General features: G+C 34.8%; 1 protein-coding gene across 1 annotated transcript in view; it reads left to right on the plus strand.

Moving 5' to 3' along the window:
- LOC100373760 (nuclear pore complex protein Nup155) overlaps window positions 1–26,830 on the plus strand; it is a 48,893-nt gene that overhangs the window by 3,937 nt on the left and 18,126 nt on the right. The window contains exons 3-20 of the mRNA XM_085503090.1: window positions 1,263–1,400; window positions 2,479–2,575; window positions 3,048–3,211; window positions 4,106–4,266; window positions 4,577–4,682; window positions 5,154–5,319; window positions 7,891–7,988; window positions 10,970–11,122; window positions 11,588–11,688; window positions 18,213–18,386; window positions 18,825–18,935; window positions 20,293–20,458; window positions 20,940–20,996; window positions 21,282–21,432; window positions 21,767–21,833; window positions 22,289–22,395; window positions 22,733–22,818; window positions 26,629–26,762. Coding sequence (XP_085359216.1) covers window positions 1,263–1,400; window positions 2,479–2,575; window positions 3,048–3,211; window positions 4,106–4,266; window positions 4,577–4,682; window positions 5,154–5,319; window positions 7,891–7,988; window positions 10,970–11,122; window positions 11,588–11,688; window positions 18,213–18,386; window positions 18,825–18,935; window positions 20,293–20,458; window positions 20,940–20,996; window positions 21,282–21,432; window positions 21,767–21,833; window positions 22,289–22,395; window positions 22,733–22,818; window positions 26,629–26,762 — 2,237 coding nt within the window. The remainder of the gene's footprint in view (window positions 1–1,262; window positions 1,401–2,478; window positions 2,576–3,047; window positions 3,212–4,105; window positions 4,267–4,576; window positions 4,683–5,153; window positions 5,320–7,890; window positions 7,989–10,969; window positions 11,123–11,587; window positions 11,689–18,212; window positions 18,387–18,824; window positions 18,936–20,292; window positions 20,459–20,939; window positions 20,997–21,281; window positions 21,433–21,766; window positions 21,834–22,288; window positions 22,396–22,732; window positions 22,819–26,628; window positions 26,763–26,830) is intronic.

Raw genomic sequence — 26,830 nt, forward strand, 5'->3', positions numbered from 1 at the left:
TGTTTGTAATTTTCTGTGAGGTAATTTTGTTTGGGGATGAAAGCATAGACCAGTTACCATACTGGGCCAAACTAAAAATGATTTTACCTGATGAATGTTGGTCAATCAGGTCAGCTACAATTAGTGTTTCAACGTTCCTTTTGACAAATGACAGGTTCCAAAACTAATTTGGACAGACATGTACATTATTTATTGGGAAGAATCGAAAACTGTGAAAAAATTTAATGACTAGATCACCAAAAGTGTTTAATGCTTCTTCAATACTGTTTTTTTTTTTAAATGCTATTTTTCGCCAAATAAATGCCAAAATTATGTATGCAAATGATTAATTAATAAATTTGACAAACCAAAGAATTGATTTTTTGCATGGTATTATAAACATGACTGATAATAATTAATGTTTGTAACACCTCAAATACAAGTTATTTGCCAGTAAAATAGTATGACTGAATTACCGAATTTGGTATTTGTTTGTCACATGCAACGTAATATTACCGTAATTGGTATAGTACAGGTGTGATGGTTCAAATACCAAAATGACAACAGTAACAGAAAGACTTCCCTGGCGGCAATGATAAAATACAAATACGGAGCCAACAGATGAGGTTTCAACTGGTACTGGTATTAGTATACTCTGCAAACATCAAGTACAATAACGCGGTAAAACTCCACTACTCCAATAACTTGATACTTAAACTCCAATACAATTCAACGAGATCTCCGATCTGATCTCAGTGCTGAACAACTCCCCTATATATACCCGCACTGTCTATAAATAGACCATTACATCAGCATACATAATGAGTCTTGAACTTACTACAAATTTCTAGAATGTTCCATTACCTTCCATTGCCTCCTACAGTGTTCTATTACCTATTCAACCAGTTTCTAAAAAAAATATAGAATATTCCACCCAGACACAGTACGGTTCTAGAACATTCTCAGTGACACAGAAGTGGTAAATAAGTCGTATGCGACATTGTTTTTCTTTGAAACTTGATCTATTTTTATAACCAACATAATTAGTCAATGCACATTACATTAAAATGAGTATTTTTTGTTATCACATTGGAATACAGACAATTTTGTTTTGTAAACTTTTCTTTTGTTCATTATGCGTATTTTAAATCAAATCAAGGCTTTTCACTCCCGTTTGCTGCCTAAATTTTAATACTTCCTGTAACTACAGTGAAATCCAGAGCTACTTGTACATTACTGCTTGCTGCAATTAGTTTTATTTCATAACTTTTTTTTCACTGCAGGGCATGCCTCGACCAGTGGTACCAGTGAGTTGGATTACCCAGCACTCACTTCACCAGCAATAGGTCTTGGGCAGCTGCCATTGATCAGTCAAGTTAAAAAAGTTCCATTGCCTAATGAACTTGTGGAACAGTTTGGTCGTATCCTTTCAGTGCTGGCTTTTAGACTGAATTTTTAAAGTAGAAAATTGATACACATGAGATAAGATTTAGTTAATTGCATACATTTGATGGTATACTAGTATGTAGTATTAGTTTATCATGGAATGAAGTACCAGTATTTGAAACTAAGACAAACCCTGGGTCCGCAGCTTAAAACTCACACTATAGCTGTTAAGTATAAGAGCGTGCTGGCCCTGCACCTTGGGTTTTTGATTACTGTAAGAATATTCATGGCTACAAATTTCTCTGTGGGGTCATTAAGACTACATATACCTCAGAGTGCATTTTTCCATTTTTATTTTGTGATCATATATTTTGCTTTTAAGCCAGTAATGCTCGAGCAGGTTCAACATCTTTTCAACTTGCAGACCATGTAAAGCCATCAATATTTTGACATTAGTGGCAAACACTGGTTGTTGTTGCTGTAGTTATTTTTACAGTATTCTCTCCTGGTATTGGCTTAGAAATTAAGTAACAGTACAATAACATACCAATAAATTTTTTTTTCTAAAAAAATCATTTTGATGGGGAAGTGTGATTAAAAGTGCAGGTGTAAGGAATTTGAACTGCTGTTACTTTGTAGAATCCATGAAATGTTTATTAAGTGATTTACCATATTTATGAACTTGGCATTTGTGATGCTGGTAACCAAGGAGATAGTGCAGCTGGTAACCAGGGAGATTGTGCAGCTTGTAACCAAGAAGATAGTACTCTTATTGTTCAAATACTCTAGGGATATTATGCTTTCAAATTTTCTGTAAACAAACAAACATTAAATATTTTCGCCAAACACATGTATACCATTAAAACTTATTATTAAATATACCAGGGGGATATCTTTATAATTCACGATGTTCAAAAAAAATGTTATCCTTTAAATTAATTAACACTCTAAGTTTTGTTCACAAAACATTGTCAATTCTTTTTTCATTTTCTCATCCTGACTCTCTTCTTGATAATGATGATGCAATCTCTGCCTGTGTTCATTGTTAGTGTACATGACATCATTTTAATGAAATAGTTTTAGTAGTTTTATTTCCTTCATAGACATTTACAGATATGCAGTGTAACTGTATGATGGGTATATTTTCTGATATCAGACGTGCATGGTTAACTATTGATAGTGATATATTTGTCTGGAGTTATGAGGATGGGTATGTTATCTTTTCATTGTATGTGTACATTACATCAAATTGTTTTTCAATTTTGGTGTGAACATTTTTATTGTTATTGTTTGAAACTAAAATTCCATTAACAGTTGATTTGAGTGGTTGTTCATTAGCCATTCTCAGTATATTGAATACAAACATATTTTTATGCTGATTTATGCATTGCTTCATGGGTAAAAAAGACAAACAAAACATTTGCATAAATCAAAAACTGCCAGCAGGTAATTTTGCATCATTTGTTTCGTAAATTATTAGCTGGAATCCAATGCAATGAATGTTTAAATATGAATATTGAGTATTTAACTCCTGATGTTTTGATCTTGGATTTTTCTGAAGTTATCACACTATCAAACTGAACAGACCCATTGTACTGCGATTTGTGAAAGTGTGTGATGCTGGTTGAGAAAACTAAATACACACTTACTCACAGAATATTATATCTTCTTTATTTTTACAGAAGCGACTTGGCCTACTTTGATGGATTAAACGAGACTGTCCTTAGCGTTGGCTTAGTCAAACCTAAACCTGGGATATTTCAAAGCCATATTAGATATTTATTATGTTTAACAACGCCAGTGGATATAGTTTTACTTGGTGTCAGTTTCAGCAAACCACAACATGGTGAGTTGTCCTCTTCCAAACATAAACACAAAAAATTGATTTACATTGTTTATCAAATTAAACCTTTCTGTTCACTTTCCCAGGAAAGGACATCTGTTAGCAAAAGAATTGTATTCAAGTAAAAGTTCCTGTGCTATGCCCACGGTTGACTGTTTTCAGCTATCCAACTGTTCTTGTAAATTTATTTTTTACAAATATGAATCATGCCTTTTTTAGTGAATATTTAGAGTATATTTAACCCTTTGAATTCCAAATTTTCTTTTGCTTAGATTCAGGTGTATTTGTTAGCTTTTGCTGGTATTTCTCTGAATTCAATTTTAATTTTAGACCAAACAGACAAAATGTAACACTGCTTTTAGTTTTTGATAGAAAAATTTGAAAATTTTGCAATTTTGAAATTGACTTTGGCGATCAAAAGGTTTTTCAAAGGCGTCAAAGGGTTAAGATTGATTCAATAAACAATAGTTTCTGTTATTTAAATAATGATTTTGTTTTGATCTGTGATACAAAATTATCAACCAAATCCAATTTAAGAATAAAATTGATAAACGGTAAATGAGTAGTGTTGTTTTTCTGAAAGATTATAATATAATTATAATACAATCATGTATCTAAACTTGCAATGTCAATAAACTATGTAATCTTACACACTAAATGTGACATCACTGTATTGTGTATTGGACGTTACTATAATGTCAGGTTTCACATGTGGCATACATTTCTTGGGGTATGACATGTCAATTTCCCTAGTTTACATGATACTGTTTTACAATGATAAAGTAAGTCAAACATAAGTAGAAGGTTGACATGCAACTGGTTAATCTATCAGTTCTTACTAAAAATCTATAAATTCCTACTTTGATACTGCTACTTAAATCCTGTTTTCTTTGATAGGTACAATGGATGAGTACAGTCTTGGTGAAATGCATCTATTACCAGAACCACTGTTTTCAATACCAACTGATAACGTCTTCATGTTGGAGGTTGTTGGTACTGAGAAAGGAAGAATATTTATGGCGGGCAAAGATGGCTGCCTTTATGAACTATTGTACCAGGTGAGGGAATGTATGCTTATTTGAACTCAGGTCCTGAAACACAACAAATAGTGAAATAGTAACAAACTTGGGAAAAATTATATGACAGTGGATGTTTCGCTGTTTTTACAAGTCAAAAAGTATATCTTATGAGGTGTTCCATAACTAAAAGATCTCAAAAAAGTTGTATTAAAATTGTCCTATTACTATATATAGAATGATTGTGTTATTGAATGTATCCCAGAATTCATCAGAGTTATAAAAAAAACAGGTACAGTGTACCATATTTTTTCTAATTGATGTGCACATTATTTTTGTCTTTTCTCTTCAGGCTGAAGATGGTTGGTTCAGCCGAAAATGTAGAAAAATAAATCATTCAACGAGTAAATTGTCATTTCTTGTGCCATCATTTCTCAATTTTACTTTTTCTGAAGACGGTAAGTTGTCTATATTTTGGTTTATATTTGACAATCAACACTAGTAAATATTATATGAATGCCAGCGCTCATGATTGCAAAAATAGGAGCTAGTCGACAGCAACATTAGGCAATAATCATTCGCTATATCCCTGTTCGTCTTCTTTGAGCGTATCTGTTTCTCAAGGAGAGTTTATTCTGCATAGACGTTATCTGACATGCAACATGCTATGTAAAGAAACAACAAACACCTCGGCACAACACCAAAATTGTTTGCAGCCATGTTGTTTTCATGCTAAGTAATTAAAGGTGCCGTTCCATTCTGAACTGGTTTGAACTCTGCCCAAACAGTACATTGGAAATAATCTCCTGGTAATTGGTGAGAGGAACTGTAGTTCGGCTTCGATAGAATGCTGTTGTGTAAACATAGAAGATATATACAAACATAATAATAAATTTAAAGATGTTCATTATTTCTGTAATTATTTTCAGATCCAGTAGTGCAGATATCTGTTGATAATACACGTAATATACTATACACTAGATCAGAGAAAGGAACAATACAAGTGTATGATTTAGGTACTGATGGTATGGGTATGGGTAGAGTAGCGGCAGTCACACAGAGTACAACTGTACATAATGCAGCACTTACTGCTAGGTATGTACGGTATACTTGTGTACGGCAGAACAGACAATTTTTCTGCACTTTTTTCTTATATTTTTCAATATTTCCGGAAATGAACATTAATTTTGGAACCAATAAACGAAATTCGGAGAGATGCTGAATTGTTGGAGTTATGGACATCAAGTTATGAAAACATTGAGTTACAAAAATGACCACGCTCATGTCTAAGAAACCATGCACACATTTGAGAAGCCACGCCCAAATTGAAACTCAATGTTCAATTAACAGTTAACAGAACTTCGGGCAATATACAATTTTTTTTTGGGCATGGTTTTTAAAATAGGGGTGTGACCATTATTGTAACTGGATGTTTTCGTACCTTGATGTTCATAACTCATTGTTCGTAACTCGAACAACTCAGCATCTCAATTTGAGGCAATTTTTAAAAAAAATTTGGCTATTTTTGTCCCAATCTTCTGAAGAAAAGTGCAGACCATGAATTGGATTATTTTGTGATGAAAAGAGGGAACAGGTGGTGAAAAGGATAAAAGGTGCGAAAACTGTTACCATATGCATATTTGTTCCAGGGGTTGTTCTAGAAAAAACTGCAAAAAGGAGCACTGCAATTCAGCGGCGCCACCAAGTGGGGGAGATAGGGTTCTCCCTACAAGGGTGTGGTAGTTAAAATGGAGCATTCTATGGCTTCCTTGGGGCCAAAATTACTATCAGACAGGTCACAGTTGAAGACTGTGGCCACATGTGATCCCTGGTCAATCAGAATTTTATGGTTGCCAGAGGATCTGCTTTCCAGGGTAAGGGGGCGCATGGCCATGGCATGAGGGCGTTGCACCCCTGTTCCCTTGTTTAAAAAAATCCCTGTGTTCTATTAGAAATGCATCTACAATAAAATCCAGTTGCTATGTACCACAGCCACACTAGTGTACATAAGTGTATATGCTACCCGTAGAGCACATACGGTATATGGCACTTGGAATTAATAAAAAAATTACTCATCTACCGGTAATAAGTTGTATATTTGAGTTTTGATACTGTATTTGCTCTGTCAGTTGTGTATCTGGTCAAAATAATAGAGCAAATACAGGATACATGTATTCACCATGTACCTTCATCATTAATCCTGACAGCTTAGAAATACTGTACATTTCTAGCGTTGAATCGTGTGGGCACAGTTTGGGAGGCTTATGGATTGAGTTCTGCTTGGCCCATCATTTTTCTTTTTGTCCATCACATTTTCTCATGTTCATGAATATATATATTTTTTTTTCTAAACTTTGTACTTATTTGATAAATGATGAATATATGCTTTCGATTTGTTTTCCTAATGAGATTTGAAATGTCCGGCTGGTGACCATATTTGACCACAGCATAGCCTCCTATAATTGTATGTGTTATCTCCAAGTTGCTTACCAATATATCTCGAATTCATAGTCTTTTGCATCCATACTTGATACACAGACAATTTTGTTTTAGTACATCATGTGGGTCATTGAAAGATGATCAGTCTTGCGATCCAATCCATGCTTTTATTGGTTTCCGTTCGAACGCAGTCTGAAACCGGAGACTTATGGATTGACCTCTGTGTGTCCAAGTGTCTATGTGTGTGTGTTCAGACCTATACCTTAGACATACCTAGGCTGATTACATTCAAACTACACACATACATCATATATATTATTAATACATATGCACATCAACTTGTTTGATTCAAGATGGCCGAATGGTGGCCAATTTTGTGCTGAAAAATCATCAAAAGTATTTATTGATAGATTTTGTCCAAACTTGTTGGTCATTATGGGACCTTGATGCATATCATTTTGTTTTTCAGATCAGATTTAAAATGGCCGACTGGCGGCGTTTTGTTTTAATGAATGGGCTTCGAGAGGCATATTTCATATTTCCATGCTTTGACTGATTATGTTCAAATTTTATATATTCCTTATAGATCATGTCATAGATATACAGATTCATTGGTTTGATGATCCTATTCAAAGTGGTGGAATGGTGGCCATTTTGTTTTAATGAATGGGCTTCTTGAGCCATATCTCTGCCATGCTTTGACTGATTATATTCAAATTGTTTATATTCATTATTGATCATGTCATAGATATAAAGATTTATTTGTTTGACTATCTGATGCAAAATGGCCAAGCGATGGCCATTTTTTTGCTAAAAAATCATCAAAAATCAAACATTTCTGGCATTCTGGTCGTTTATGGTTGGATTTTGTTCAAACTTGGTACATACATATAACATTATGGGTCCCTGATGCAAGTCATTTTTTTTTTCAAATCTGATTCAAAATGGCTGACTGGTGGCCATTTTGTTTTAATGAATGCGGTTCTAGAGCTATATCTCTGAGACGATTTGAACTATATTACAATAAACAAAACTATATATCTTAAGTTTTATAACTAACAGGGACTGTGCCATGCTTGGTTTGTTTACTATGTATCTTGCAGTCCAAAATATTGAGTTCACAGTGTAGAACTAAAAAGAAATATATAAATATTGACCATTCATTTGTTTTATAAATACTACGAAAGAAGAGATGGGACTGACACTCTTGTAATTGTTTTTTTTTAGAACAATAGAGAGATCTAATTTTAAACCTATTGTACATATATCAGCCATACCAACCACAGAGTCTTACAATGTACATCTTGTAGCAGTGACACAGTCTGGTAAGTTCCATCTATCATCATCCTAGTATCTGCAGGTTAAAAATAAAGAGCATTTTGCAAAGGAATTATTCAAAATAGAGTATGCCGTTACCAACCGTATATTGAATATTAGAACTTGTCAGTTTGACATGATGTTACTTTTTTTTTTTATATATATTCTTCCCCACAGTTCAAAAACTGAGACTTATTGATCAACCACTCTGAGTCTGTACGTATGTGCATGTGTGTTCGGATCTATGTCTTAGACATGCCTGACCGATTTATTCAAACTTTCAATTATTGTTGTTTCCTGGTTATTTCTTTTGATTTTCATGTAACAAATTCTATTCCTAAACTAAATTGTAACTAATTTCCCCTGAAATTCTAAATATATCCAGAGCCGAAATCGACAAAGGTCTAAAAGCTGCAGGAGTTCTGAATCAGCTTTTGTTCCAAGTCTTATTCTAAGATGACTTAGGGAAGAGTAGGAAATCAAACTCGCGGTTTACCGCGGTCATTACCGCGGTGGTGGTGGGTGCTCGCCGGTCGACCGCATTTTATGCAAATTTATGCAAAGATTCCATGACCCCGGTTTACCGCGGTCGTGTGCGGTAGGCTAGCATGGCAATTTACACCCTATTGTTAAGACTATGAATGGATACAATAGACTGGGAAACTAAAGGTTACTTGCCGCCAAGTTCAAATAATAAAATCGAGTGGTACCAGAAGATTGGAAAAATCGTCTCTATTAGTTCGCAGAAGAACACTTATTTTCACGAGTCTTGGTATAACATCGCAAAGCAATCCAGAATAATGTAGACCCCACATAATGTAAAATAATATCACATTATTTTGAATTTACATCATGTATACATGTAGTCTCAGGATTTATTTTAAAAGATTAATGTTTCGCGTATACCAATATAATCGGGCAAAGTATAAATTCCAAGTGTAAAACACTCGATGAGAGGCCGCAGTTTACGTTACCTCGAGACCATGCACTAAGTAGGAAAAGCAAGCCGAAGTCGAAGAGGCAGTGTCACACACTTGGTGCTACAATATATACTACAACAACTGGGTGACCAGCGAAAAAAATAGCGCACTTCTTGGCGAAACTGACTAATCTAATAAACCTTAACCCCAAGTCACGCGCTGAACAAGTGGGTTGTTACCTTGGTGACCATTCGCGCTCCGCGCGTTGACCTTTTTATTATACACATCCCATTACGCAAATTTTTACTGGCTCTGCGTTGCCTACGTACAAATTGTTACCATTCTGGTTGTGAATATTTCACCATTGCCGACGTGATAATGCGTTGCCTTCGTAATAATTACGCAAACTTATTTTCCATTGTTTACATACTGGCTGTGAATATTTCAACTTTGCCGACATGATAATGCGTTGGCTTCGTAATAGTTGCGCAAACTTGTTTTTCATTGTTTACGTACTGGCTGTGAATATTTCAACTTTGCCGACTTGATAATGCGTTGCCTTTGCAATAATTACGCAAACTTATTTTTTATACCCCTGTCGACACCTCGAGTCAGGCTGCTATCACCCTTTCTATTTCAGTAATTGACGGTCTGTAGGTGTTAAGTTGTCACCTCCAACTGATTGAGCGGGCAATTAAATATGCGATAATACCAGACTTAGTTTTTCTACTTTAAAACTGACGGCAAAACACAATACAATCGTCCGGAGCCATCGAACTACGCGACTTAGTCGAATCCGCGACTTACTGCCTCAGAGACGGGGCCACTGAATAACTGTTGTTGATAATGATATTGTAAACAAACGCGCACACACAAAACATTAAAGCCAGAAAAGTCAAGTCAAGAAACAACATTTCAAATAATAATAATTATGGTTTGACATCTATATCATTTTGAAATATACTAAATTTCATGTAAATAAAATCCATGCGTTACAATTTACTGTAATTTCAAAATCGGGGCAGCGTACTTTGAACGCAGAGTATTGCTTACATTTCCAGTGAAAAAAAAAACAAAACAACGTCAGGTGCTTTTGAACTACGTGTTGTTGCCACAGTAACGGGCAATGACCTCAGCAGTTCACATGCAATGAAATTCTAATTGAGCCAGCTAGTGTTATCGTACGGTATCATAAACTCAATAATTATTCATTCAAAATGCCTTTCACACTCACGAGTACCATGGAACATGAACATGTAACAGAAAAATAATGTCTTTTGTTTAAAAAATATTCTGTCAACCAAGAATACATGCGCAAGGCAAGATTTATGAAATGAAACAGAAAGTAATCATGTCATTGTCAGTGCAATGCAGACAGCCTGACCTGTTTTGATTAGTTCGCCCATTTCTCGTTTGCTGGCCATTTTTTCTGGAGTGTGACACAATACTGACAAATCAATCAAGAACCAGGATACGGCTTGGATACGCTGAAACTTTGTAAATCGTCCTCTTTTCAATTGTAAACTTTATTCCAGTGTAATAAAGGTATACCTATACATGTACCATGAAAAATTGTTTCGCATCACTTTGGAAATTTACGCTAAATACATGTACTAAATACTAAACAAGCGCACATATCGTATTCATTTACAGCATCGGATTTTAAAACAATGACTTGTGGAATCACAAAGAAACTGTTAAGTACGTATTTCACACATTACCGAGGACCGCGGTAGAGACCGGTACAGCGGTAGAGACCCCTTATTATAAGCAGTCCGCGGCTCTCCCCGGCGTTCTGCGGTACACCGCGGTAATGACCGCGGTGCACCGCCCGTTTGATTTCCTACTCTTCCCTTATTCTATTTTGACAGTTTGTTGCCTAGCCTAGCCTAGCCTAGGTTGTGGGTGGGTGAGAGTGAGTAATGATACAGTGTTTTAATGTTACACTTGGGGAAAACAACCTCAAAGGGAGCAATGTGATTTTTGTCGCTGTGTAATGTTCAAAATATATACTTAATGTAGAATACATGCATGTACAATTAATTTTACTTTTCTTGTTGTCGTTGCAGGTGTACGTTTATATTTTTCGACTGCTCCTTTTAATAACTTGCATGCTCGGCCGTCAATGCTGGCGTTAGTACATGTTAGACTTCCGCCTGGATTCACAGCAACAGCAGCACCACAAAGACCATCTAATGTACACAAAGCCTACTACAAGCAAGGTAATTCAACACTATGTACTGCTTTATGAGAAAGGCATACACATATGTAATCACAAGTTTATGTACTTTAAATTCCAACCAAACATAATCCTTTGGAGATGCACTTCTAATAAAGCAAATATGCGTTATATATTCTACACTTGATAATGCATACATACTGACTTAATACACATTATGTTAATGTATTGCTAGAAACAATCTCTACAATGTCCCAAATTATAAAATTACCTAATTGCATATCATTTTTATAATCATGGTAAAAATGTGTATGATTCTAATACAAGACAGTACAATCACTTGGCAGTTACCACCTAGCATTTCCTGCCAGGAGACCCAGGGAGGATTTTTCAATTTTTACAAATATAATTAACAAGACTTTTTGGTTTGAATTATTAAACAGTATTGACTTGTGGATACATGGCACCATGCAAGTTTCATTTGCCAGACACTGTTCTATTTTCCTAGGTACCCTATTACTGTGTTGTGGACAGAGTGAAGACATGGACTCAGTCTGGTGCATAAACCCAGATTCATTTCCATTTCAAAGACCTCTCATGGAAACACAGGTTTGTAGAGACATGTTTACCACATGTTTTACTCTTTGTTGGGTAGACTGTGAAACAGGGTTATACCCGGGAAATAGAAAGTTCCCTGTCTAATAACTTTATTAGTCCCCGTTCAGGCGCAGCCTGAAAAGGGGACTGTATAATTCAGGTTATGTCCATTTTTCCGTTTCCAACATTTTCTCAGAAATTCTACAGCAGATATCAGTGAAACTTGGCAGGTTGATGAACATGTCCCCTCCAAGTATGCACGTAATTTTTTTTCCAGATCTGAAAATCCCAAGTGGGTTTTTTTCACGATTTTTATCAAAAATTACCTCTCCCGGCAACATTGACAGAACGTCTGCGCATGCTCAGAATAAATTAATTACTGTAAAATACTTAATTTTTGCTTGCAACATTTTTTTGCTATTTTCGCTGAAGGAATGTTTCAGTTAAAATAAAATCCAGCGAATATACCCTTTTCTTATATTTTACAGTCAACTTGTCAAAAATCAATGAAAATAAATTCAATACAAAACACCCAGAAAAAGTCTTTTCAGCGAATGGTAATTCCAGCTGAAATAAAATATTTTACAGTAGATTAGATCTGTGAGTAACGCTGCTGTTTTTACGGCACGTGATTTCTCCATTGCGTGCAATTTATTATAGTACTGTTTATACATGTATTCTGTTCGGCTCAGTGGTCTCATTGACTAGTTGCTAGAAGAACTACAGTCAAACCTGTGTTAACGACCACCTGTGCAGAGCGGCCACCTGCTCATAGCGACCACCTTAGTACAGTCCCTTCGCAATTTACATGTTAAAGACACTGGATATAGTGACCACCTGTCCAACGCGACCAGCGACCACCCTATTGTAGACCTATTCATACTTTAACCTTTGTATAACGACCACCTACATTTCCGTCAGACGGTATCAGCAAAAAGACAATACCTACTTGCGAATCGCTAACAGGAAAGTGGCCATGTGTTAGGTTCAGATTACCGAGTACGCAATCTTTAGGGCTAAGAGACAGGGGTGACCATCGCAACTTGGTTTGTAAAGTTGCGAAAAAGTAAAAACAAAAAGTTGAATATCATCTGAATGTAACGTCTGGAGACTGGAAAATTTTAACAACAAATTAAAACAGTTTCATTTAAAGTTTGAAATGATAAACTAGCTTGTTTCCAATTGGTACTTTTCTATCGATCCCCAGCCGGCCAGTGGCACTTCTATGGACTGTCTCGCACATGAAGAGCAAATTCCTCCCGTCTCAAAAACAAAATAAACAAATGAACCAGTTTTATTAAATGAGAGATGTTTTATTTACCTTGTCGACATGAAATATCCAAACAAAATTATAAAACATTCGTTTATTTCGTTTTCATCGCGGATTGCAAAATCCAACCTATTTTGGCTGCCATGTTGTTTGTTGTTGATCGTTATAAATTATGCTAATGAAGCTAGTGCATGGGCAAAACGTATTGTTATTAAGGTAGAAGCCTAGTCATATTTTTTGACAAAATTGGTCATAAATCGCATGACAATGTTCATTAGTTTATTATGTACAATGATGAAGCTAATGTCCCATGGTATAATGAAATAGCATTATTTTGTGTGTTACAGTTATGCTTTTTGAGAAACGTGTCCCAATATTACTTAAAAATTGCTATTTTTAGAACAATTCCATAGAACATAATGTTAAAAGAAAATTGCATTTTTTGACACTTTTTAAAACCCAAATTTTTTTAATAATTCAGAACAACAAAAGGTACCCCATCATTAACAATATATGACCAGGCTAGATTGTGAGATATTGCATAATATCTCTGCCATAGGAACTTATGGTAAAAGTGTTATAATAGTGTCAAAATGGCGACTTTCCACTAAAATTACAACCACTCGTTTCTCGAAAAAGAGGCTGGTGACCGCCAACTTTTTTAAAATAAATTCTGGGTTTTTTAATTTATGAGTAGGCTTCTACCTTAAGGGGTCATCTCAGGGTTATTCTCAACGAAAGATGTTTTCTATTTTGATCCTCTTTTTTTTTTTTATAAAAGATAATATCAATAATTCACAATCGAGAAAATTCATTTCATTTGGGCAGTTTTGACACGTCGATGCTTGCAACAAATAACTGTAAAATTGCGTGTACGATCATCGTGTTTCATTTCCGGTTCGTTTGATTTTCTGATTCAACACCGACAGTTGGAGCAATCGTTATGAGTTTGGTAAATTTTGTTTATTACCAATGCTTCTTCATTTTTAATGCTTGTTTGTTTTTTCAAACATGGCAACTTTGCCTGTGCATTTTGTCACAGTGTACAATCGACAATACTAACGATGGGACTGATTACCGCCTGTGATGGAATATGTGTAAGAGACGAGGGAATAAGACTGCATGGCGAGGGTGTGAAAGACCGTGCTGAAACGCCAATGCGGCCGATCGTTGACAATCGTTCTTATGCATTAAATACACGAATGAATCCATGGGCAGAATCACTTGGTTCCAGTGAATTTACATGATATAATTTGTAGCTGTGTAATTATCCAGATGAAAATGAGTGACTTTTATTAAAAAAGACCTGTTCATTGTACAATGTGTAGGTTTGCTTTTGTGTTTTACTTATGATCTCCCTTAAAATTCCCGCCCTAATTAATATTCATGATTGAATGAATAAATTAGGCCACCTCTATATAAAGACCACCTGTCTATAAAGGACAGTTTGGCTCAGTCCACTGACTGTCCTTTATAGACAGGTTTGACTGTAGTAACTTTATTTGATTTCAAGAACTTCAAGAAGGCGGCATAAGAGACGTGTTTGCAAAGGTAAGTTCTCCAGTTTCAGCAAAATTGAATGTTTATTGGGGTACGATTGGTGTACATTCCGTGACGTACAGACGTCAATATTATGATGATTGCCAGCTTTATATTCTTGTGAAAAGCCAAAAAAGCAAACAATTGTCTCCAATCTACGAAACTAGTTCGTAAACTGTCAAATTATTGTACATGGGGACATAGCTTTCAACTAAATCGATATCGGGTCTTTTGCTTGTGTCGTGTTTTCCGAAATATCCACAACTCGGGGGGGGGGGGGGTCCCTGTATCGATCAATTTATTCATTATATAATAGTAGGTTGCCTATGATTATATTCGTATTTTTTATGTTGTGAGCATTGAACTGTTAGTTGTAATGAAGATTTTGGCGATCTTGTGCGATTCAACATGGCGGATGTACAGTGACAACACGTGTATGGACGGTCGGTTGAGTCTGCAACGGACCATGAAATCGCCCGGCGTTTTTTCGGCAGTTTTCTTTTTAATATTTTGTATATTTCATTCACTCCTGACGTCTAAAAAAGTCTAATTTATATTTTACCGTAGTCATCGACACCTATTCAAGAGTATGATGTTTATTGTGAATAGCCTGAATGCGTAAGCTTCGTTTCGACAATGAGCTGTGTTATTTCTGTGAACAATGTTTAATTATTCTTTGAATGCTCAGTTTTTTTTTAAATAACTAATTTTTGGATTAAAAAAAAATTATGACGTTTTCCCAGTCAAAATAGCATAAAGATCTTGCTACAACATCGGTGAATCTCTACAGTACCGCGTTGCGTTCACCACGAGGTCACTGAACCGTATTAACATATTTAAATGAGCCCACATGTAAATGGAAACATGGCGGATACTGAATCTTATCGAGCATTTACATTCGACCGAAATCGTTCGTTTACGATGAAATTAAGTTGAATATTACTTCAAATTCATAAAAATTCAACGAATTAATTTTTTGTGCATTATTATAATCATTACTGAATAATAATCAACAATTGCAATACTTCGAAAACAAGTATTAAGTTCAAGTAAGTTATTCACTTGCGAAACACAGAATGACCAGATTGTGCTACCGTAATCATTTGCTACCGGTACTAACCACTAAGCAATGTATTCGTGTTTGTATTATTCGAAACTTCTTTTAGAACATACTTTACTTTTCGTTATCAACAAAATTATAAAAAAATAATGCATATTACATTATGTGATTTGGGTGGATGGGGGGGGGGGGGGTTCAATTCCAACATTTCGCGGTGCCTATGAACCAAAGGTCTTTCACTCTTTGAGTGTGACACCTAAACCAGAGGTTTTATGGTGTATAAACTGGCACTAAATGAAAAGGCCGTTGAACCTTATTCAAATTTATAAATACGTGTTATTGTGTATTTCATTATGAAAACTGACTAAATTAAATGTGATCTTATTTTTAATTGTTTGAACAGAATGATTTATATTGGTAATGATGTTTTCATCCGATATTAATTGTGCAATTGTTAAAATGCCTACCTACACATTTATTGTTTTTGTTTCTGAAATAGACATTTGTAAAAAAAAAATTAAAAATCATGCTTGACTAAAATTCAAAAAAAAAAAAGATGTAGCCATGTAGCCCCTTTCTGTTATCTGTTTCCAACTTCTTCCAAAGTAAAACTGGTAAAGGCATGTAATTGCCATACAATCATCAACTGTGGGAAAACTTGTATGTTATTGAAAATCTTTATTTTGTTGTCTGTGATCAACATATTCTCAAACAATCTGTCTTCTGGTGGCACTACACTGCGCATTTATGCACAGTCAGTATTCCATTGCGCGATCTCAGCTTACTAAGTGATGATGGTGGTTGAAATGGAAAACTGAATACAAAAATCCAGGAACATCTCAAACGAATTTCCGTCTGCTGTGAATGCATGTTTCGTTGCATCAAATAAATAACTCAATTTTATGACAGAAGCTTGCGATCTTGTGCCATACAGGGTCAAGTGATTGAGCAATAAAAAATGTGGTTTTATGTATCAGGTTATTGAATGTATCCAAAAACATGGTACCAATGATCTGAAATTTCAGGAGTGCTCGCTGAAGGTTTATCAATCTTGCGTATTGTTTTGTTCTTTTTCAATCCTGCATTTCAGTTACTAGAATTTATACTAAAAAAAATAGTTTCTGTTTTTCTTCTAATAACTCGGCCACTTTCAAAAACAAATATTTTTCCATGGTCGAAATGCAAGAAGAATACAAAACTACTGTGATTGCATAGCGATACCTGTAGGGCCATTGTCAATTAGTTCGCCTGATCAACACAGCGTTATACATAGGGCTGATATTAAATCACGGAGAGTAAAATCTTGTGATACTAATCTCTAGAACCACTCAGATTGGTTTATATGTCTTATGAACCCACATGTGTATATCTTAGACAATACTCATTTTAAACTTTTTTTTTTTTTTTTTTACAGTGGTGCTGTGAACTGCTTCAATTTCTCAAGGCAATTTTTTCTGGGTTCCTACAACATGGAGTGTCAGGGACTTTATTGAAATGTTGTACACAAATTTCATAAAATCCTGAATATATCTAGAAGTGAAAATTAAATGGTTTACAGTATTTTATACCCATTAATGATTGAAATGCAATAATATCACTGCACTAAAAAGACTTCGAACAATTATTGTTACTTCTCCATTGAAGGTTATGAGCAGACCAACCTTTATCACTACTGGCTTTCTTAATTATTACATGTACTTGCTCTGAAAACATAGCTTTTACAATTGTTTAAATTAACAGATGTTGTTCTATGTACAATGAATACATTTTAAATAATAAACCTTACTGTGCTAACAAATTGTATTTGACAACATGAGAATGAATCTGATGCCCAGTGGTGATGTTGAAACAAACCCAGGGTCCTGGTAATATACTAAGACCTGATTAACAAACAAGTCATGTACATCAAGGTTCACTCAGATTTATGAATGCAGTTTCTTGAGCAAGTATACATGTATGACAAATACAGTGTAGTTTTGTTGCACTTGTGTACTCTGAGATTCTGAACATGGGTCAGTGGAAGTTTTTAGTTGTCAGTACAAAACTAGATTATGGGAAATCACTTGATGATGAGTTGTACCCACAAAGAGTACATATTTATTCACTTGTTTGCAGATGTTCCTTGTACTACCTGTATTTTATAATCAAATAACGGGGACTGTGACATTTCATGTCTTGTTGAAATTAAAAATAACAATTACTAGTAATTATTTATGATTAATTTGTAATTTACAGGGAATTTAGAGGGAGATAGAAATTTTGCCTGTCTAAAATGTGTAGTGCCTGTCTAAAATAACATGTAGACAGATGGCTGGCTAAAATAACAGGTAGACAGATGGCTGGCTTGTCGCCTTCTGTGAAATTATTTCCTTGGTTCAAATATTTTTGGTGTTAGCAGACTTGAAACTTGAATGTTTATTTAATGTCGTAACACAAATCTATAAATCTTTAAAACTATCCAGGTTCTTTTTTTTAGTCGATGTCTGTATAATAACATCATTTGTGAATCTGGTTGAAAGCAATGTAGAACTAGTGAAAATAATGAAAATGTTCTCTCAGTTAAAATAAAAAATAGTCACAACATTGACATTTTGAGAGATCACAAATCAGTTGTTGTGATTTAAACACTTTATCTGATCACATGTTTTATCTGTTGATAATTGCTAGGTAACCAGCACAGTAGATGGTCGAACTTGGGCATTGGATGAGGTGCCCTATTTCTTGCCACAAAACATTGTGAAGCAGCAAAGACTGCCAAATCAACCCTTACAGCCAGACCCACCTGCAGTTGTTCTACAACACATGTTGCCATTCAGGAAGTTTGTTTTACTGAGTTCACAGGTACTGGAAAACCATTTATTTTCACTAATATTTAATTTCACTATTTTGATTTTTTGAGCATATTCACAATCATGCTATGTTTCACAGGTCACAAGAGTGGTTCATATTGTATTCACATGTGTGATGTCATACACTGTAGTGATTGTGTTGTCTTTGTAATGAACGAAAATGTGAACAAAATAAGTAGGAATAATACAAAATGTCAAATAAAAAAAATATACAAGAAAAATATTAATTTTGTGTCATTACTGTCAAAAATACAGAATGGGAAGATCAGATGCATGTGAAAACAGATCCAAAGATTTTGTATTAAAACTATGGTTGCTACTAATTATTGCTACTAGATATGTTAATAAATAGTGTCATTGTGGTTGAAAAAAATTAGTACATATACCATGACTTGTTATATAAACTAAGTTTTCTTCTTTGCTTCTCCAGGGAAGTCATATATTTAGTGTTCTCAGTCCGGCTGAACAACTTCGTCAACTTTTGCTTCAGCATGGTGGTCCAGAAAATCCTGATGTAGAAGCGTTCTTCAGACTTCATAAGGTTTGTTTTGTTGGGTTAATAAAATATGATCTCTGCATTCCACATACTGTATTGAGAGAAAACTGACTTCCTATATTTGGGCATTTTTAGTCCCCGTTCGGACGAGGTTGAAACAAGGACTTATAATTTCGTCTCCGTGCTTACATGCGTCCGTCCGGAGTCGTATCTCAGAATCCCTTAGACCGATCCCGTTCATTCTTTGCATGTGCCTAGTACATTATGTGGGACATGTGCACATGTAGTGGTTTAGCGATTCAATTCAAAATGGCCGACTGGCAGCCATCTTGTTTTTTGAAAATGTTGTATTTTGGACATGCTTTGTCAGTTTTCATTCAAATTTAGTACATAGATCATACATGTTAAGATACATGTCCCCGACCGTCCGTGAGTTCCTGAGTCTGTCCGTGCGTCAGTCTGTCCAGAGTCATATTTCAGAATCCTGTGGACCGATTCTGTTCATTCTTTGCATGTGCCTGGTACCTTATGTGGGACAATTGCACATGCAGTGGTTTAGCGATTCGATTCAAAATGATTGACTGGCAGCCATCTTGTTTTTTGAAAATGTTGTATTTTGGACATACTTTTTCAGTTGTCATTCAAACTTGGTACATAAATTATACATGTTAGGATACATGTCCATGACGATTTATTTTGCAATTGGATCAAGGATGGTCAACTGGCAGGCATCTTGTTTTTTTTTTTATGCGGTATCTTGGACGTGCTCTGTCAGTTTTCATTCAAATTTGGCACATACTAGTATATGTTAGAATACATGTTAGAATGTATGTTCATGACAATTTGTTTCAAAATCTGGTCAAGGATGGCCGATTGACAGCCATCTGACTTTTTGGTCTTACTAGTATATTTCCACAATTTATGTACCATTTTCATTCGTATTTGGCACATACATCATACATATCAGTGTGTTTCATAATCAGATCAAAGATGGCCGAATAACGGCTGTTTTTGTTTTTGGCCATATTACTACGACACGGAACACATGTTTTGATGTAAATAAACAATCTGTTGTATACACCACTTGGAACTCAAGTTTCAAGGACACGCTCACGTCAACCCCTCCGCTTCAATATGACGAGCACAAAGAGAACTTTCAAAAATTTAACTGGGACTGTGTCATTTTCAATGACTTGTATATCAGGCTTTTTCAAACTCATTTACATACTATAGTACATATGTATCATTTCTCAAACCTAATGTCTGAATTTAAAAAGAACAGATGCAGATTATTGAGTGTCTGCCAATCAACAGATTTTGTTTTAAGAATATGATGCGATGCCAGATACCTAACAGAATCTCTTGGTTGTAGAAAACATATTAAGTGTATCTTGTTTTGCAGGAGGATCATGCCTGTGCAACCTGTCTTGTTTTGGTGTGCAGTAAGCCAACACGGGACCCACAAATTGTAGAGTGGGCCACAAGAGCATTTATTAGGTTTGGTGGTGAGCCACAACATGTGTCTGAAGTAACATCATTGAATGCGTCTGTAATGGCGTCCCCATTTGGTAAGTTTCGTACAGTATCTGACAGTTGTAAAGTGTTGTGTGATGTGTTACATCATAGAATAGTGTATTCACTGTTCACATATAATCTACTGTAAAGTACTTGTTATTTTCAGAGAAGGGAGGATTCAGTGAAAATAAAATACAGCGAATATACCTTTTTGTTTTTATTTCACATTCAACTCATCAAAAATCAGTGAAATACAATAGATTCCATACAAAACACCCATAAGTGAAAATTTTCAGTGAAAATTAATTCCAACTAAAATAAAGTATTTTACAGTACGCGTCTTAGTCTTAGTGTTATTTGTGGACATGCTTCATTTTTGTGGCCTCAGCACATGTGCTTTTACACGTACATTATTTATATGGACAACATGTGGAGGTCTTGGCATGCATTTTCAAGAAGGAAAATATATTCAACAATCGTAGCTGTGAAATCAAAACTTAAATTGTTTAAATTTAATCGTGTCTTGTATTTCAGCGCCACAGTCCCATATGGTGACCAGCCCAGGTGGTAATTTTGCTCCACCAGTGGCAGGTAAGATATCTATATCAATAATTGACTGGTCAGAGAGAATCTCAAAATTAGAACATTTAAAAATGAATGTAGTATGAAAAGTATTGCTAAAGCAGAAAATTTTATTTTAATCATACGAAATTGTCTCAGATCAAGTCGAAATATGTGACTTTGTAGAAATGACATCGCAACATGCAAATACATGACCTTCAGCAAAACACTTATGTGTTTAACAAGGCCTTACCAGAATGCTTCTGATTCACTTCAACATTTCTCTCATGAAATGTCTGTTTTGTTTCCACTCAGCCTCCACTCCTGCTGTAAATCCAGTACACTCCACATTTGATGTCTCCACACCACATCCACAACAACCCTTATTCGCACCAGGAGCAGAAGTGGATGTGATATATTCCGGTAGATACCGTGGATTATGTCTGTATCTTTCCAGGATACTCAGGTAGGACAGCCAATGTCATCTAATCTCTCTCGGAAGTTTTCAAAACACCTGAATCACTTATTACCATATTCCTTGATGTCTGGATAACTGTACTGTATTAATATGCAAATTACATTACACGCCATTGGATGTTGATGACATCATTTTGTTTTACAGACTCTTAATTGCAGATACATACATTTTTAATAGTGCTGTTCAGGCTATACATCTCTGACATACCTTGATCAATTTCCTTACACTTTGTGCACACATAGCACATCACTATCCACATGTACACATGTGTTCTATTGTGATGCAGTGTAAACTTTGGCTAAATATTTGTTCTGTATTTCAGACCTGTGTGGGATAATACACTAGTAAAATATGTACCTATTGCCACTTCATTAGGTCAACAGAATTTTGTAAGTAAACAAGTATTTCCCGATGCTTTCCCAAACAAAATGTAATACGTATTTGTTACTTACTGTAAAAACTAAATTATCAACCACTTAAGATAGCAGAATAGTCTTTTTTGTGTGTTTTTTTCTTCAAAAATTAGATAAAAGAATATTTTTTGCATTTGCTTTATGTAAAGTAATATATATTTTGTGGCAAAAAAAAATTTGTTTTTTTCCCTATGAAAAAAGCATGTTATCTCCTTTTTTGTTTACTCATGGTACACTGTGTAAGTACTGCTTTATTGTCATTCATGGATATCAGACACAAGTACAAGTTCAAGTAGATTTGATGGAAGATTAGCTTTGATATTTTTCAATCAAAAACACCATTAGATAAGATAGAAATAATGGAAGTTTGTCTTAATCTCACTGAACATTGCGTGAACCGATTAATACTAACATGTGATTTATTATTTCAGCTTGAGAGCAGATACCAAGGTGAGGATCTAGCATGGTTTTCATCTCTCTTGGAATCATTGAGAGATTTCATGGAACGAAACTCTCAGTTTACAGCCCTGGCTGAAAGGTGAGACATGCTATCTAGTCTAATTATCACCCCTGTTTCTTTTAAATTTTATTCTGCATGTCTCTTTTATATTTTCTTTTACTATTAAACTGAAGCAAACAACATCTAATATTTAGTTTCTTGATTGGATTAGCAGCCTGTCTGTTAATTATTAAAGGGGAACCGCTCAATCCCATGGATTGCACCAAAGAATCATGGGACACTATTGTTTATGTTGTTTACAATGTTAATCTATCTTTTGTTATCCATTGTTATTTTAATCCAGAATTTGTTGTAAAATTAATCTTAACTGGAAGGTGCCCCTTTAAGTTATGGCTCATGTTTTTGTTTCTTTCAGTCTTGCTACACACAGCTTTGGTATGATAAAACAGGAGCCCATTGTGCCAGGACGAATTAACAAACAAACACAACAGAAACACAGAGGTGAGTACAATAAGTACTATTTAAATAGTAGTCACTGTCAGATGAAGTTTCTCAGACCTACCTTGATCAAATTTTGTTTGAAGTTGGTACAAGGTCATAAAGTTTTATGTATGCATGTTTTTTTTTTTTCAGTTATCCTTTGCTGACTGACAGCAATTTTTGTTGCAAACTATTTCTCAGGCATGACTTGGCCAATGCTATTCTAACCTTGGTATAAACAACACATGTAATCAGGGTCTTACACAGAAAATGATAAGTGCCTGTCTAAAATCTATGTTGAAATGCAAAATAATAGTTGCTAGTCTGTACCCATGTAGATTTATAGTCTATTTTTGACTCCCATGTGCGAAGCACAAAATGGGAGTCTTTGCAGTTAGTGTGTCTGTATGTGTGTATGTGTGTATGTGTGTATGTGTGTGTGTATGTGTGTATGTGTGTCCGACTGTTCCACTGCTATCTCAAGAACCATACATCGGTTTTTGATGAAACTTGGTGCATAGATGCTCTGGGCCAATGCTCAGATTTGATTAGGTTTTGGTAAAAATCCATGCTCGTTAATTACCTAATTTGCATGATAATTAGCTAATTTTTAGCTGTTCTATGACTGTTCCACTGATATCTAAAGAACCACTCATTGGATTTTGATGAAACTTGGTACATAGATGCTCTGAACATATGCGCAGATTTGATTAATTTTTGGTAAAAATCCGTGCATATTAATTACCTAATTTGCATGATAATTAGCTATTTTTTAGTGGTTCCATGACTGTTCCACTGATATCTAAACAACCACTCATTGGATTTTGATGAAACTTGGTACATAGATGCTCTGAACTAATGCTAGGTTTTGATTAGTTTTTGGTAATAATCCGTGGATACTAATTACCTAATTTGCATAATGATTAGTCAATTTTCGGTTTTTCCACTGATATCTCAAGTACTAATCATCACATTTCAATGAAACTTGGTACATAGATGTCATACGACACTGCACAGACCTGATAGTTTTTATGGTAATATCAGTACATATTAATTACCTAATTTGCATAATTAATTAATTTTCAGCATTTGATATAAGTAGTTAGCATTACATTTCAATGAAACTTGGTACTAACATACTCAAGGACTATGCAGAGATTGATTGTTTTCGATAAATATTTGTGCATATTAATCACCTAATTTGCATAATTAGTTAATTTTCAGCTTTTCCATGGGTATCTCAAGTACTAATCATCGCATTTCAATGAAACTTGGTACATAGATCCTTTAGGACTATGCAGAGACCTGATTAGTTTTAGGGTAAATAATTGTGCATATTAATTACCTAATTTGCATAATTAATTTTCAGCTTTTCTACTGATATCTAAAGTACTAATCATATTTCAATGAATCTAGAATTATGCAGACCCAATTAGTTTCCGGTAAATATTTGTGCATATTAATCACCTAATTTGCATAATTAACCAACTTTCACACTGATATCTCAGGTACTATACATCACATATCAATGAATGTACATGGATGCTGTAGGACAATAGACAGACCTGAATAATTGTGGGTTAAAATCTGTACATATTAATTACCTAATTTGCATAATTAACCAATTTTAATCTTTCACACTGATATCTAAAGTACCGTAAAAACTCCAAAATTTCGACTGGTTTTAAATAATTTGTGTTAGAAATGTGACGTGTTTTTAGAGTCAAAATTAAGGTGCATTTTCGGACGGTCGAATTTTTCAAAATAGAAATCAGCAAAAAAAAATGGGGATGATAGACAGTGTGCTTCATTAGTTTTTAAAAAATGCAATGTCCGTCAATTGACGTAAACTTCCTCATGTTTCACGGTAAAAGCAAAGGTCGTGGCCGAGTTGTAACTCAAAATCTAAACAAAGTCATCAATCAGTGAGTATTATGACAAGCAAAACAAAACATCAAGACGCGGAGAAGAGGTCAGCACAAAACTAATAGGTCAAAAGACAAAGCTGTCTCGCACTACCTAGGAAAACTTGCGAATGTTCGAAGTACAGGTACCCATTGGACAAAAGATACATGGAAGTTTAGCAAACGATCTCCCCGACCCAGTGCAATGTATCCGGTTAGAATCAAAGCTCACGTGTCCCTTATTTGAGCACCGTACCGGTGATTTGAGGGACCAAATTCTGCCGTAAATTCGCCCTTGGATTAAAAAATATAATGGGATTTAAGAAAATAAAATGGGACTTTTAAGGTGTATTTTGGCGTCATTTTTCGGACATTTCAATCAATCCTGCCGGCTAAAATAGAGTCTAAGTTTTACCGTAGTCATTGACGTCTGTCTATTCAAGAGTACACGTGTATGATTTTTATCGTGACTAGCGTGAGCGGGTAAGCTTCCTTTCGAGAATGAGCTGTTATCACTGTGAACAATGTTAAATTATTCTTCAGATGACCAGTTTATTTTTTAAAAACAACTAATTTTTTTATTTAAAAAAAATCATGCCGTTTTCGCATCATCCAGCTTTTTGATTGGTTAATTAGCGATTTGACCTATTTGACCTAAGAGAACATGGCGGATATCCTACAGCATCAAACGTTTATACGAGACCGGAATCATTCGCTTACGATGAAACTAAGTTGACTTTTATTTGTATTTCATAACCATTCAACAAATTTATTTTGTGTACATTATTATAATCACTACTGAGTACAGTAATAATCAACAATTCAGAAACGCAGCATGCCGAGATTTTTGTGTTCGTTTTTATTTGAAACTTCGTTTATTTAGAATATATTTTCGTTACCAATAAAATAAAAATCTCTCAGTCAATCAGAAACCCGGATTCATGCCTTTGAGGAAGGTCCCGTTTGAACGCTCACATCGGTTTTTTTTTCGTTTGGGGGAAAACTAAAACTGGTCGCAATTTTCGAATAAGAATGAGTCGGCAATTTTTAGTGGAGTCGAAAATTTGGAGGTAAATAAAACACCGAAACCCGGCAAATAAATAGGCGTTCAAATTTTTAGAGGGGTCGAAATTTTGGAGTTTTCATGGTGCTAATTATTCCATTTCAATGAAACTTAGTACAAAGATGCTCTAGGACAATGTACAAACCTAATTAGTTTGGGGTAAAAATCTGTTCATATTAATTCCCTAATAAGCATAATAATTCATAATTTTTTGGTTCTAATCACATTTCAATTAAACTTGGAGACATAGATTTTCTGTTACATTGCGCAGACCTCATTAGTTTTACACTCAAATCTGGTCATATTAATTTTCTGATTTGCATAATTAGTTTTCAGCTAAGTAATTTCGAATTATATTTAATGTGTCTCCAATACTCTCAGCACATGGGAGTTCTTTCTAAGCTTTCTTTGATTTGTTGATTATTTACTTATAGCTATTTTGTAAAAACTGAAAATCAAAAATAAACAGGTTTGTAGAAATTTATTTTTGTGATTTGATTCAAAATGGCTACCTGGTGGCCATTTTGTTTTTATTTTGCTTCTATCCATTTGTAGGATATGCTTTGACTGATTTAATTCAATTTCGTTACAAAGCCAAGACACAATTTTGTGTTCTCCAATGTAAATTCAGCCAAATACAAACATGGACATTGTCATTGATAAGGACTCAAGTACTATTTAGCATTACTGCGTTGATGACATGTCCACCAATCTATATAGAATTCAAATTTGTTTGCTTAATAATCTCTTTCTATGTGATTATTTATCAAACTAATTGTACTACTACTCAATTCATTTATCCAATAACAAATTAATTCACTAATTAATCAATTATTTTCTAAATTGTTTGTTCTCTACATCTAGCTGAAGCTGAAGCAGCAGAGAAAGCAGCTTTGATAAATTTCCAATTTTTAGTTCAGTACGCCTGCCAAGTATTGGCTTTATGGAAAATAATATGTGATCATCAATTCCATGTTATAGCGATGCAGTTACACAAGGTAATTATACTATCCACCTCCACCATCTGTTGATCTGTATTAATATTCTAAAACCATGGCCCGGAAAA

This window comes from Saccoglossus kowalevskii, chromosome 9, assembly GCF_978046115.1.
Source record: "Saccoglossus kowalevskii chromosome 9, keSacKowa6.1, whole genome shotgun sequence".
In the NCBI taxonomy this organism is placed as follows: domain Eukaryota; kingdom Metazoa; phylum Hemichordata; class Enteropneusta; family Harrimaniidae; genus Saccoglossus; species Saccoglossus kowalevskii.